Here is a 13,157-nt window from a genome sequence, read left to right as displayed (position 1 = left end):
TCTCCTCCAGGAGGCGTGTCATAAAACAGGGGGTGGTAAGGCTGGGGGGTATTCCATACCCCCCAGACCCCCCGGTTCTACATTCTTCTCCGAAATATTTAGTTCTTCCAGCACTTGCACCATCATTTTTAGAAAGAGGCAATTTAATGTGAGCTCTTATAAGTGAACATAACACCGAGGGGGTCTATACCCCCCAGCCATACCACCCCAGTACACAAATATCTTATCTACTCCAGGAGACGTGTCATAAATGTTTCATGTACTGGGGTGGTAAGGCTGGGGGGTATTTCATACCCCCCAGACCCCCCGGTTCTACATTCTTCTCCGAAATATTTAGTTCTTCCAGCACTTGCACCAGCATTTTTAGAAAGAGATCATTTAATGTGAGCTCTTGGGAGTGAACATAGCACTGGGGGGGGGGGTCTATCCCTCCAGCTATACCACCCCAGTACACAAAAATCTTATCTCCTCCAGGAGACGTGTCATAAAACTTTCAAGCAAAAGTTATGAGAACTGAAAAGATGTATTTTCTATGTTCTTTAACTTTTCTATTTCTAACGTTTAGTGAAACATGGTGAAAATCGGCCGCCATTTTCCAAGATGGCGGCCGTAGCACAACATGCACAAGTGTTGATTTTTTAAATGTTTTTAATGGTTATACCAATACAACACATATACAAAGTATCCCATTTTAGGGTTTTATTCTACAAATCATGGTCTAATTTCAAATATTATAACGGTTTGGGTCTACGTGCACGCAAACGTTCCCAATTCTTCTTAGAAATCCTTCTAGGAATTTTAGTAGGAATCTTTGAGACACGAGATTTTTGCAGAATCTTCTTAGGATTCCCCATGAACTTATCTTAAAGAGCATATACTTCTAGATAAATATCAATACAGAATCAGATAATAAATTGCTTAATCCATTCCAAATATTTGGATACGTCAGTGACGGTAAGATACTTCAAGGGGTCGCACCTCACTTCTTTATTAACCACCGATAACACACCTCTCAGATACCAAACGCCTCCCCGCGCCGAAAAGAATCCCCCACCAGAATCCGCGTTACAAGTCACAGTTCCAGCTTTAAATATCGTACAGAACGTATCGGCGGAAACAGAAGGGCACAGCTGCTTTGACGCGATCTGCAACTGTCCGCGGGTTAACTCCGGTCGAAACTTACCCATCTGGTCCACGCCCCACCCGACCGTTACCCCATCTTCGTCGACGCCCTCGTCGCGCCACAGACAGATGGCTCGAACGTAATTCGACACCTCGACCGCGGCCGCGAGCTTCAACAGCGCCAAATTGTGAACGGACGTGCTCGAGTTGAACAGGGGATGGAGCACGAAGTCGCTCACGCCTCGAACTTGAAGGCCGACGCTCGAGAAGCTGCGCAAGTTGTGCTTGCCGAAGTAGACGACGAGCTCGTCCGGGAAGATGGCGGTGTGCGGATCCTTGTAGAGGCATCGTGCGGCGGTAAGCACGTACGCTTTTGATAGCAGGTTACCGGCACAAATGTGCACCAAATCGACTCCGTTGGTGTAGTAGATGCTGGCGTGCCATGGGTACTCCGTCTCGTGACCGCCGCCCTACAATTATTATTATTATTATTATTTCTAAAATCCTACTTTTATTGCAAGCAATAGACGGGGTGGTCCATTAGTGCGTGAAACTCATCGATCAAACAAACATAAATAAAGTTGCCTCGCATTACAAAACGAGAGTAGCTCTAGGGACTTCATTGATTACAAGGAAGTCGAAAGAACTACTGAAAACCTTCCAGCCCTTCCCCCTTTGATTGGGGCACATCCTGGCCCCCAGGAACAAAGAAGTATTTAACGTTCCTTTTATACAAAGAAGGATTTAACGGTCCTTTTCCTATGATAATAATAAGATTTTCATTAACGGGAGCCTTTTGGGCAAAACGTTTTGAGGGAGAACGTAGCACCGGGGGTCTGGGGGGTATGGAATACCCCCCAGGCACAAAGAAGGATTTAACGTTCCTTTTCCTATGACAATAATAAGAGTTTCATTCACGGGAGCCTTTTGGACAGAACGTTTCGAGGGAAAACGTACCTCCGCGGGGTCTGGGGGGGTATGGAATACCCCCAGAAACAAAGAAGTATTTAATGTTCCTTTTCCTATGACAATAATAAGAGTTTCATTCACGGGAGCCTTTTGGACAGAACGTTTCGAGGGAAAACGTACCTCCGCGGGGTCTGGGGGGGTATGGAATACCCCCAGAAACAAAGAAGTATTTAATGTTCCTTTTCCTATGACAATAATAAGAGTTTCATTCACGGGAGCCTTTTGGACAGAACGTTTCGAGGGAAAACGTACCTCCGCGGGGTCTGGGGGGGTATGGAATACCCCCAGAAACAAAGAAGTATTTAATGTTCCTTTTCCTATGACAATAATAAGAGTTTCATTCACGGGAGCCTTTTGGACAGAACGTTTCGAGGGAGAACATAGCACCGGGGGGTCTGGGGGGTATGGAATACCCCCCAGGAACAAAGAAGGATTTAACGCTCCTTTTCCTATGACAATAATAAGAGTTTCATTCACGGGAACCTTTTGGACAGAACGTTTCGAGGGAAAACGTACCACCGGGGGGTCTGGGGGGGTATGGAATACCCCCCAGGAACCACCGGGGGGTCTGGGGGGGGGTATGGAATACCCCCTAGGAACAAAGAAGTATTTAACGTTCCTTTTCCTATGAGAATAATAAGATTTTCATTAACGGGAGCGTTTTGGACAAAACGTTTCGAGGGAGAACATAGCACCGGGGGGTCTGGGGGGTATGGAATACCCCCCAGGAACAAAGAAGGATTTAACGTTCCTTTTCGCATGACAATAATAAGATTTTCATTCATGGGAGCCTTTTGGACAAAACGTTTCGAGGGAGAACGTAGCACCGGGGGGTCTGGGGGGGTGTGGAAAACCCTTCAGGAACAAAAAAGGATTTAAAAAGGAGTTCTAATCCCGTTCCAGGACTTTATAGAATGTGGTCTGAAAAGTTCTGGAAAGGACTTTTTAAACGCGTTTCATGGTCATTACAAACTCTTGTAAGAGCCTTTCCAGAGCTTTCTAGTCGCCTGAAAAGTCTAGGAAAGGCCCTTAGGGGGTAGCCAAAGTCCTGGAAAGCAACAAAGGGTTCTAGAAAGTCTCTTGAAAAACACAAAACGAGTTAAAAACGTAAACGATTTACAAAAAGCGCGTTTTTTAGTCTGCGCTTTTCCTTAAAATTTCATAAAAAATCAGTCACAAATAAAAAAGCTGTCTGCGCATGCGCAATTTTTTTTTCAAAAAATGCGCATAACAAATATGGATCCAAAAAGGTTAACCATGGTTGCCAACTGAGAAAACTAACCGTTTCTCTAAATCAAATTTTGGGTTTCTTCCAAAATGATCGCTATAGTAGTAAGTAGAGCATGTTTCATGTCCAAATTTTGGCAAAGCAAACAAACGGCAAACGTGTAAAATTATGAGAAGCGACTGTCTTTGTAAGAGACAGAGAAAATAAGCCTTCCTTGATGCAAGCATTGCCACCATAACAACCCAAAAAAAGTAGCTCGCTTAAGATAAAGAGATGTAGGTGCAACACAGCAGTAGGGACGAACAGATGAACGGACAAAGTGCCCACAATTGCGCATTTTTTTGTGTGGAAATGGGCTAAAAATAGGCAGCTTTCCACTGTACATGGGGCAATTGTTTGTATACATAAATCTTTTTTTTTTTAATACCTTACTGTTCTACTATGGTAAAAGTGAAGGTACAAACCGTGACTGTTCCGCATCCATCCAAAGGCGACGTCGAGGTGGCCTGTTGTCGATTGAGAATGCCAAAATCGCCGATGAAGTAATCCTCATCGTCCGATATCCGCAATGGAATATTCGGTTTCGCTGTGGTAGACCTGGAAAAAGTTCAGTTAGGGTCCGGTCCACAGATGGGGCTCTTACGATTTCGCAGTTGTGCGTACCACGACACCCTCATCCGGACAGACGGTTTTGGCATTAATTTGAACGGACACCAGCCCCGGTACGGGTCGACCTTCGTCGTACTGCGCGTAGAATCGTACCTGGTGAGGCACGTTCGCCTCCAATTTAAAGCTACGGTTCTTAATCACGAACTCCCTGTTGTTGTCGTTCGCCCGCACCTCCCCGAACCAATTCTGAAATTTGACGATTAGTTCCAGCCTTTCTCGGCCGCCCCTTTTTCGTTTACGCCGAGCTGTTGAAGTTCGCCGTCGAAAGCCAGACGCAACCAGACACCTTCGAGGGCGGTTTCGCTCGACACCGTCACGACACCGTACCACCGATTCGACGCGGACGTGTTCCGCTCGTACGCGAACAGTCTCGGACAGGGAGACGTCCGATTTAGCGCGGAAACGCAAGAAATTACACAGGCAAACAAGAATTTAATGGAGACCATCGCTTACAACAACATAACAAAACAAAACTTAACTCGTTTCGAGACATTCCGTTGACCTAAAAAGGTGAAGGTCAACATCTAATCGTATAATTCTATTTCGCAATGACGCTTCCGATCCAGCCCAAGTACTTCGCCGAATCGGTAAAGACGACGTAATTCGAGTAGTCGCAGAATTGGGACCGTAGGGCTATGCTGATCGAGACGAGCCCCCTCAGGTACCAACGCATCGTATCCTTACGTAGGAAGACCATGCCTCCGCCGGAATCTCCGTTGCAAACGGACGAACCTGAAAAGGCGGCGATCAGTGCCCGTTTTTCGCTAAGGCCCTAATTTTTTTTATTGAGCCTAATCAAAGTAGACACTTTTTATTAGGCTCAAGTCAACTGAGTGCATACGAGTTTTTGTGCTCTATAAATTGGTGAAGAAGTAAATCTTTTCGCATCTGATAAGGCCTTCTTCATGCTACCTTCAATACAATACACCCCCACACGTGTTATCTTCAAATTCCACTAGCGCCTTCTTCACCAGCGACTCCATCACATTTAAAAGTGTTTAATAATCACCTTCTAAAGTACGTTACGACCTTTAAAGGCACTCAAGAGCCTCAATGTCTCTGTAAGATCTTCAACAAACCTTAAGCGAAGTCATCTTGATGAGCCTTTATGATCTTTATTAGCACTCAAGATCCTATAACAGTTTTTTAAGCGCATGAATGCAGTGACCTCTAACAGAACTGTTGAAAATCCTTAAGGGCTTTAAGCGCTTTTTTCAAAATCATCTCAATAGTGTTTACGCGGCTAGCCTTAAAGAGCCTTTGAAAGCTTTTATGAATTCTTGAACTTTTTAAAAGCCTTTATGGGTCTTTAAAAGTCTGTAACAGCACTTAAGAGTTACAAACTGTCTCCAAGAGCTTCCGAGAGCCTCACAGAGTTGCCCTTAAAATTCATACCGCTCTCTAAGATCCAAGCCTTTAAAAGCTTTTAAGTCTTAAAGGATCTTTAAAAACCTTTTATCTTTAAAATTCGCCAACAGTTTCTAAGTCTCTAAGAGCCTATAAAAGCGTCTAAAGAATTTTAGTCTCCAAGAAACTCCTAGCCTCTAATTGACTGTTAGTCTTTAAAAACAGCATGCATGAGTTCTTAAAAGCTTCTATAGGTCTTTAAAAAAAGCACGTAAGCAAGAGCGTCAAAGTTTTCCAAAGGCTTATATAATCCTTGGGACCCTTTCTTCTCTTTAAGATACGACCCGAGCCTTTAACGTTTTTGTAAATTCATTTTCATGCTCCTTAAAAACCTTTAAGTGCCTTCAAGAACGAAGATAATCCTTCAGCGTCTTTAAACAATTCGAAAACTCTCCAAGAGGTTTTAATTATCTTCTTTAAGATGATTTATTAGTCTTTAAAAATTCTTGGGATTAGGTTTAATAAGTGTCTCCAAGTGCTTCATGAGTCTTTTATGAACTTCACTACCTTCAAAGGACTTCCGTCACGTCTTGTGCTTACCTCATTTTCTCTGTTTCAAGCCACCCTCGGGCCCCCTTACCCCTTTCAAACTTCTTCACAGTACCATCTACCCCGAACTCTGGCGATGCCTCAAATTGCAAACATTTTTCGGAACCGTCAGGTCCTCAGAATTCTTCAAATTTATTGTTCCCATTTTTGTCTTGTCTCTTTCCTTCTCCTAACCCCCCCCCCCCCCCACACATTCACTATCAAACTTCTCTGGTTCCTCCTCCCTGTCGCTCTGACCGTTCAGTATGCCCCTTCCTTTTCACGCGGTTTGTCCTCCCCCCCCCCTTCCCCCGCTCTTTGATCTATAGATGCGCCAGAGCCAGACTCTTCAAAGCCAATAGAGAGATCTTCAGAACTTTTGGTAGCTATATAAGAGAGATATGATGACACCTATATTGTATGAGGGGGGGTATCTTATTGACTGCATACCCCAAGACCCCCCGGTGCGACGCCCTCCCCCAAAATGACAATTACTATGGTTGTAATAATTTTGTAGGGAGTGTCATCAAATTTTTCTTTTCTGAGAGATATTCCATACGCAAGAGTTCTAAAGGTTGAACGTTTTGGGGGACATAATGTGCTACCGGAGGGTCTGGGGGGGTATAGAATACCCCCCAGCTATAAAAGAAATGTGGTGACCACTGTCATGGTAGTTTTCGGGAAAAGGTAATTGATTGCTTCTGTGTGCTAGGGGGTATTCAATACCCCCCAGACCCCCCGGTGCGACGCCCTCCCCCAAAATGACAATTAGTATGGTTATAATAATTTGGTAGGGAGTGTCATCAAATTTTCCTGTTCTGCGAGATATTCCATACGCAAGAGTTCTAAGGGTTGAACGTTTTGGGGGACATACTGTGCTACCGGGGGTCTGGGGGGGTATAGAATACCGCCCAGCTATAAAGGAGATGTGGTGACCACTGTCATATGGTAGTTTTCGGGAAAAGGTAATTGATTGCTTCTGTGTGCTCCCCTCCCCCAAAATGACAATTAGTATGGTTGTAATGATTTTGTAGGGAGTGTCATCAAAGTTTTCTTTTCTGGGAGATATTCCACACACGAAAGTTCTAAAAAATTCTGTCTGTGCACCAGAAAAAGTGTCTACTTTGACTCACTTTGTCTGGTACCCCACCAGTAACCTGCATCTAGGATTTCAAAGTTGTAAATGCAAAATATTACAGTGCCCCCCCCCCTGGGGGGTGGGACTTGCTACCTAAAGACCTCACCGTTTTTGTGACCGGCGCAGTAGGTCGTGCTGGACGTGTACCGCGCGTAAAACTGCGGAAACGATTGAACGCACGTTTCTCGCGTCACGACGGGCATCGTAATCTGCATCAGTTCGTCGGTAATCCTACCGTACTGGTCGTAACCCCAACCGACGACGTCACCTACAGACCCAACAGATCAAGTCAAGTCAAGGAAAGTCAACCACCCTCACCGTGCTCCCCGATGATCGAGTCCAGACTCTGCGACTGCGGCCACAGGCAAACCGGACGCACGTAGTCGGTTATGGCGGCCTCTTCCTTAAGCTTGACCAGAGCGATATCGTTGGCGTAGGTGTGCGCGTCATAGTCCGGATGCCGTTTTATTTCCTCGACCGCGTGATCTTGTATGCCCGGATTGGAGAACTTCGACAGGTAATATTTGCCTGAAACAAAAGCAATCATCAGGTCTGAGAGATTGGCACTGTCGAGAGCGCTAAAAAATCCTTAGTGCCTCCGCTGATGATTTTCTTGAAGAATTAGAAGTTAGAAGCGGAAGGGATAAGGCGGAGCTTAAGAAAAGGGTTTGAAGAAAAATTCAAAAGATTCTTCAGATCGCATGTGGTGTAATGGAGTGGCTCCTCAACTACAGCACTGAGGATCACTGGTTCGAATCCGGTTTCGTGCATGGATTTTTTTAAGTGGGTTGAGTTTGAAATTGTGAACAGGAAGGCACAAACGAGGTACAGATCGCAGCACGCAATTTCAAGGTTTGCTCTTTTATGTGCTGCAAATTTCACGAATTTAGTTAATTACAATTGGATTCGGTCATTAGAGAGTATAAACGGTAATCAAATTTAATGAAATTCAATTTGCATGTGAAATAGTTCTAAATAATATGGTCCCATTTAAAGAGGATTGGCCTTGTATGGTAATGAGGCTAAAAATACAATGTCTTAAACTAAGTCAAGGCAATATACAAAATTAAACCTAAATAAACACAATGCAAAGAAAAAAATATAAACAATAATTCATACATTGCAATTGTTAAAAACAAATGCTATTTACTTGGTATTGTGATGTGTGCTGACTAAAAACAAGGGGCGAATATAACAACGCGAGACGAGGCGGAGCAGCCTCTTTCATTTTGCTACAAAACATTGAATTTGTACTCTTTCAGGATGTTTAAAAGTATTCAAGACACTTCAACAGAGAATTGGCTTTTAGAATCTTTAAAAGTCCTTAAGAATCTTTAAAAACGCTTTTAAGAGTTTTGTTTCTAAGAAACTGTAATAGTCTCCATGCATTTTTGAAGATTTTCAAGAGTATCCAAGGCACTTCAAGGGATTTCTCCGCGAATTGACTATTAGAATCTTTAAAAATCTTTAAAAGCGCTTTTAAGAGTTTTGTTTCTAAGAAACTGTAATGGTGTCCATGCATTTTTGAAGATTTTCAAGAGTATCCAAGGCACTTTAAGGAATTTCTCCGCGAATTGACTACTAGAATCTTTAAAAGCGCTTTTAAGAGTTTTGTTTCTAAGAAACTGTAATAGTCTCCATGCATTTTTGAAGATTTTCAAGAGTATCCAAGGCACTTCAAGGGATTTCTCCGCGAATTGACTATTAGAATCTTTAAAAATCTTTAAAAGCGCTTTTAAGAGTTTTGTTTCTAAGAAACTGTAATGGTGTCCATGCATTTTTGAAGATTTTCAAGAGTATCCAAGGCACTTTAAGGAATTTCTCCGCGAATTGACTACTAGAATCTTTAAAAGCGCTTTTAAGAGTTTTGTTTCTAAGAAACTGTAATAGTCTCCATGCATTTTTGAAGATTTTCAAGAGTATCCAAGGCACTTCAAGGGATTTCTCCGCGAATTGACTATTAGAATCTTTAAAAATCTTTAAAAACGCTTTTAAGAGTTTTGTTTCTCAGAAACTGTATAAGTCTCCATGCATTTTTGAGTAGAGAGATCCAAGGCACTTCAAGGGATTTCTCCGCGAATTGGCTTTTAGAATCTCTAAAAGTCCTTAAGAATCTTTAACAACTCTTTAAGAGATTTGTTTCTAAGAAACGGTATGAGTTTCCATGAATCTCCAAAGATTTTTAAGGATATTCAAGCCACACCAAGAGTTTTTTAGAGGCTTTTACAGTCATTAAATCGAATCTTTAGCCTCTAAGAGACTCCAAAGAGCATCCAAGACACTCTAAAGATCTTTTGGAGTCTTGTAAACACTTTTATGTACGATGTGTTGCCTACACTCCCAGTAATTATCGGTCTCGGTGCCAAATTTGAACTTACCCAAATAAACTCGCATGCTGTTCGGATTTAACGCGTTCGCCGCCTTCGCCTTCGTAACGCAATGCGCGACGGTAACGACGTAGAACGACGATATGAGAACGCCCCCGCAGACGTACACCAAATCGAACCCCTTCGACCGATACAGAGCCACGTGCCACGGGTACTCCCCCTCGACCGTCGACGTTCCGTACGTAATTAGAGGTTTCGGTTGCGGCTGAAAATACGTCCAGTAAACGGGAAAGCTAACGACGTGAGGTTCCGGGTACACGAAGCTTCTCTTAGATCGTCTGATCTAAAAACGTACACCGGCGAATAGACACGGCCTCGCAAACGATAGCACTTACTATAACTGTTCCGCACTCGTCCGTCGAACCGCCCTGATGCGGTCTAATGAAGGCAAAATCGCTCGGGTAGTAGTCCTCGTCTTCGTTCGACGCGGGCGGCGGTAGAAAGCCGAACGACAACCTACGAGTAAATGTGAGTGGTCAAACGGACACTTCCGCGGATATTACGGTCGGCTTAGTGAGTTAGTCGGTTCCGGGCAGACAGTTTTGTCGTTAAGGCTTAACGAAGTTAGTTTGGGCGAAGGCGAGCCTTTGTAGTTTAGATAGAAGCGGATAGTCTGAGGTCTGTGAGCTTTTAGGGTAAAGTTAGTATTTTCAATTACGTAATCTTTGTTGTTAGTCGTGGAGACTTCACCAAACCAGTTCTGAAAGTGTGGATTAGCGGGGAAAGTGGCGCGATTGTGTACGTACCCCGAGTTCCAGAGAGGGCCGGTCGAATTGTAGACGAAGTCGAATTCCGGTCAAGTCCTCCGAGCTGAGTAGAGTGATTATCCCGTACCATCGACCGACTTGCATGTGCTCGTAGACGAATAGTCTCGGACAGGGGGAGGTTTCTAAACCGTTATTTAATTTTACTAGAGCAAGGAGGGTGAGTAGTAATTTACCCATAATTTCACTGCCTGTACTATCATTATCATTAGTTCACGAAGTTTACGCAATTTAAATGTAATTAAATTTGCATTTATTGAGCAAGTTTACCTTGCTATTCATAATTTGGGAAATTGTTAACCTTGAACTGTTCACTTTTTCAAATTCCCGCGCGTTTCCACATAACCTCATTTCGTCAACGGGCACATAACCACAACTTCAAAACAGGAGACATAACCTCATTTTACAATGTTCTTAATTTCTCGCCTTTTAACTGCAGTATCGTAAGTATTTCGGTTTTTAGTGTCGCTGTTGATGTTGAAATTTGGCAGGAGAACTTCAGTCGGCAACTTTCACTCTTTGGCTGTCTCGCCCTCGGCAGGACCATCTCCCGGTGGTCTGTACGGTGTTTTCGTGCGCTACGTAATCAGGAATCACTTCCCGAGGCCTAGCGAGCGAAAAAGGATCAAGCGCCACGGCTGGAATAAGCGAATGTCGACCCCTGCCGGGCAACGGGTAATAATGCGCAGAATGTTAAAGGGCAAACATGTATTGACTCATTAATTGTATAAAAGAGAATAAAACTAGCTAGTAATAGTCGAACGAATCCAGTCTAAGTGTTTGGCGACGTCCGTGAATACGATGTAGTTCGAGGTGTCGCACACGACCTTCTCATTTTGCAAGGCGACGCTGAGCGAGATGACGCCTCTCAGTTGCCACACGGTGCCACCGCCGACCTGCTTGGAGAAGACCATTCCCCCGCCCGAATCTCCGGTACACGCCGAGGTGCCGTTACGAAATCCGGCGCAGTAGGTCTTGTCGGAGGTGAAGCGCGAGAAAAAGTCTCGGTTCGAAAATATGCACGTTTCCGTCGAGACGACTGGCATTTTCGCCTGCATCAGTGTTTCGGTGACGTCGCCGGACTCGTCGAAGCCCCATCCGACCACCGTGCCTAAAACGGAAGTGTTAGCGCGAGGGGACCGGGCGAACGGCTTACCTAGCCGGTTGATGATCACGCTCAGCTCCAACTCTTCCTCCCAGAGGCAGACCGTCCGTACGAAGTTGGTGATTTCGGCGGGTCTTTCTAGGTGTAGGATTGCGAGGTCGTTATGTAAGTAAGAGGCGTTGTATTGAGGGTGAATCGATATTTTGCTGACCCCCATGTTCTGTACGCCCCCATCTTGCTTATACAGATTGTATTTTCCTGTAGGGATTCTGTGTAGAAATCGGACAGAATTGTCATGCCAAAAAGGCCGAGCGGTGTGACACTTCCAAAAAGTTGTATGTACATTAACAATTGATGCACAGGGTACTCCAGCTGGAGTGTTCTATTTTTCGAGTTTTTAAGTGCCTTTGAGGATCCCTGAGCCTTTAAAATTCGCTTCCTCGGCTCCTTCAGATTCCTCAATCATCTTGATTTCTTATGCCTTAAGCATTTAGTGAGCCTTTTGAAGGTATTTAAGGGCCTTAGAAGTCCCATCAGTAAATGGGGGTGCAACAGAACTGGCCACCAAAACGCATTTTGAGAAATTCTGACAAACTTTTGCAAGTGCCTCGCCCTCGTGTCACGCTTACCTAAATATATGAGTAGTAGCTCCTGATTGATGATGATGTTCGTCTTGGACTTGGTCACGCAATGCGCGGCGGTCACTACGTGATTGCGCGAAATTAAACTTCCCCCGCACAGATACTGCATGTTCGCGCCCTTGTAGCGATAGAGAGCGGCGTGCCACGGCCATTCGCCTACGGAAGTGCAAGATATACAAGTGGGGACGACGATAGACGTGTTACCTTCCGTAGTGCTCTGCCCGTAAGTGATTAAGGGGCGCACCTCGATCTTGACCGTGCCACAACCCTCGGCGGTCTGCTGCGGCTTCGGCGGTATCACAATGGGCTGTCGGGTCGGCGAGAAATCGCCCGCGAAGAAGTCGTCCTCCGTAGTTATTTGGCGGGGGGTGGTCATTTTCGTTCGAATATTACTTATATGCAAAACTGGGGCGGGTGTAGTCGCATCGGGGCCACCGCAAATTACTCTACCGTTTAACTTAATTCGTACCACGCTCGGCACCCCCTCCTTCGGATCGAAACGTACAAAGAACCGTATGGAGAGAGGATCATCGGTCGCCCTCAACACCTGATTTCGATTTTTGATCACGAAATCCAAATTGTTCTCCGTGGTGGACTCCCCGAACCAATTCTGCAACTGAATTCTGCAATTATGTCTTTGAAACGCACTTCTCATATTTACCCCGAGCAGTATCGCCGGCGAGTCCAACTCGATTGTCACCCACACCCCGTTGAGCGTCTCCGGGGTGACTAGTGTTATACGTCCGTACCATCGGTCCCTCTCCGACTTGGTCTCGTAGGCGAACACATCGGGACACTGCGAGGGTTGGGAAAGTACATATCTAATGCAAAACAGCAGCAGTAAAGGCCACATATCGTCATGCAAATGTTCCAATTAGTAGTAGCTTAAGGTATATACGCCTTCGCTCATTAATAAGCAATTAACTTGATGTTAATTACAAGTAATTTAGGCAGAGATTGGTTTTCTTTAATGCTCTACATTATCTCGGAACACAATTTTGTAAACAAATATTTCCGATAAGCCTTGAGCTTTGACCTTTACTTAGTAATTGAGAGTACCTAACGTTCAACGGAAATCGCACTTGTAATAAAAGGGAAATACCGCAAATATTTTCGATTAAAATATACGCATCCGACTGGTTTTTCAAGTTTGAAGAATTTTTACCGCCATTCGATTGTATTCCAGTGGCGTAGCGGAG

At 44.4% G+C, this 13,157-nt stretch overlaps 3 protein-coding genes across 6 annotated transcripts; all 3 read right to left on the bottom strand.

Annotated features, from left to right (window-relative positions):
- Nucleotides 1-630: 630 nt before the first annotated feature.
- Nucleotides 631-4,450, bottom strand: LOC116160890 (chymotrypsin-like protease CTRL-1). The gene is made up of 4 exons (XM_031474036.1): nucleotides 4,228-4,450; nucleotides 3,963-4,174; nucleotides 3,784-3,916; nucleotides 631-1,592 (listed from the first exon to the last, which is right to left on the bottom strand). The coding sequence occupies exons 1-4, from the start codon at nucleotides 4,432-4,434 to the stop codon at nucleotides 903-905; spliced, it is 1,242 nt and encodes a 413-aa protein (XP_031329896.1). The 5' UTR covers nucleotides 4,435-4,450; the 3' UTR covers nucleotides 631-902.
- Nucleotides 4,451-4,502: 52 nt separating this feature from the next.
- On the bottom strand, nucleotides 4,503-10,520 carry LOC116160888 (serine protease gd-like). 3 transcript variants are annotated; one of them, XM_031474032.1, is made up of 8 exons: nucleotides 10,389-10,520; nucleotides 10,195-10,337; nucleotides 9,952-10,148; nucleotides 9,784-9,904; nucleotides 9,440-9,731; nucleotides 7,380-7,589; nucleotides 7,168-7,329; nucleotides 4,503-4,720 (listed from the first exon to the last, which is right to left on the bottom strand). In XM_031474032.1, the coding sequence occupies exons 1-8, from the start codon at nucleotides 10,390-10,392 to the stop codon at nucleotides 4,527-4,529; spliced, it is 1,323 nt and encodes a 440-aa protein (XP_031329892.1). In that variant the 5' UTR covers nucleotides 10,393-10,520; the 3' UTR covers nucleotides 4,503-4,526. The 3 variants fall into 3 exon arrangements, with proteins under 3 accessions (XP_031329892.1, XP_031329891.1, XP_031329893.1); XM_031474031.1 differs by having other exon boundaries at nucleotides 10,195-10,420; XM_031474033.1 differs by having other exon boundaries at nucleotides 9,440-9,653; nucleotides 10,195-10,420.
- A 385-nt stretch (nucleotides 10,521-10,905) lies between these two features.
- LOC116160889 (chymotrypsin-C-like) lies at nucleotides 10,906-12,947 on the bottom strand. 2 transcript variants are annotated; one of them, XM_031474034.1, is made up of 5 exons: nucleotides 12,620-12,947; nucleotides 12,163-12,574; nucleotides 11,947-12,114; nucleotides 11,369-11,575; nucleotides 10,906-11,323 (listed from the first exon to the last, which is right to left on the bottom strand). In XM_031474034.1, the coding sequence occupies exons 1-5, from the start codon at nucleotides 12,809-12,811 to the stop codon at nucleotides 10,956-10,958; spliced, it is 1,347 nt and encodes a 448-aa protein (XP_031329894.1). In that variant the 5' UTR covers nucleotides 12,812-12,947; the 3' UTR covers nucleotides 10,906-10,955. The 2 variants fall into 2 exon arrangements, with proteins under 2 accessions (XP_031329894.1, XP_031329895.1); XM_031474035.1 differs by having other exon boundaries at nucleotides 12,163-12,568.
- Between the last annotated feature and the right edge of the window lie 210 nt (nucleotides 12,948-13,157).

Source organism: Photinus pyralis, unplaced genomic scaffold, assembly GCF_008802855.1.
Source record: "Photinus pyralis isolate 1611_PpyrPB1 unplaced genomic scaffold, Ppyr1.3 Ppyr1.4_LG10, whole genome shotgun sequence".
Classification (NCBI taxonomy): Eukaryota; Metazoa; Arthropoda; class Insecta; order Coleoptera; family Lampyridae; genus Photinus; species Photinus pyralis.
The sequence above is the reverse complement of the archived record's forward strand: the minus strand, read 5'-3'. Positions and strand labels throughout refer to the sequence as shown.

What these genes read in the sequence shown, in the direction of transcription:
- LOC116160888 (XM_031474031.1), bottom strand. Translation starts at nt 10,392, where the DNA reads ATGGGTAAATTACTACTCACCCTCCTTGCTCTAGTAAAATTAAATAAC. An exon ending in GGCCCTCTCTGGAACTCGGG is followed by an intron (nt 10,149 to 10,194) that starts GTACGTACACAA and finishes CCACACTTTCAG; the next exon opens with AACTGGTTTGGTGAAGTCTC. An exon ending in ACGAGTGCGGAACAGTTATA is followed by an intron (nt 9,732 to 9,783) that starts GTAAGTGCTATC and finishes GTACGTTTTTAG; the next exon opens with ATCAGACGATCTAAGAGAAG.
- LOC116160890 (XM_031474036.1), bottom strand. Translation starts at nt 4,434, where the DNA reads ATGGTCTCCATTAAATTCTTGTTTGCCTGTGTAATTTCTTGCGTTTCC. An exon ending in GTACGCACAACTGCGAAATC is followed by an intron (nt 3,917 to 3,962) that starts GTAAGAGCCCCA and finishes AACTTTTTCCAG; the next exon opens with GTCTACCACAGCGAAACCGA. An exon ending in ATGGATGCGGAACAGTCACG is followed by an intron (nt 1,593 to 3,783) that starts GTTTGTACCTTC and finishes TAATAATTGTAG; the next exon opens with GGCGGCGGTCACGAGACGGA.
- LOC116160889 (XM_031474034.1), bottom strand. Translation starts at nt 12,811, where the DNA reads ATGTGGCCTTTACTGCTGCTGTTTTGCATTAGATATGTACTTTCCCAA. An exon ending in CGGGCAGAGCACTACGGAAG is followed by an intron (nt 12,115 to 12,162) that starts GTAACACGTCTA and finishes GCACTTCCGTAG; the next exon opens with GCGAATGGCCGTGGCACGCC. An exon ending in CGTGATCATCAACCGGCTAG is followed by an intron (nt 11,324 to 11,368) that starts GTAAGCCGTTCG and finishes CTTCCGTTTTAG; the next exon opens with GCACGGTGGTCGGATGGGGC.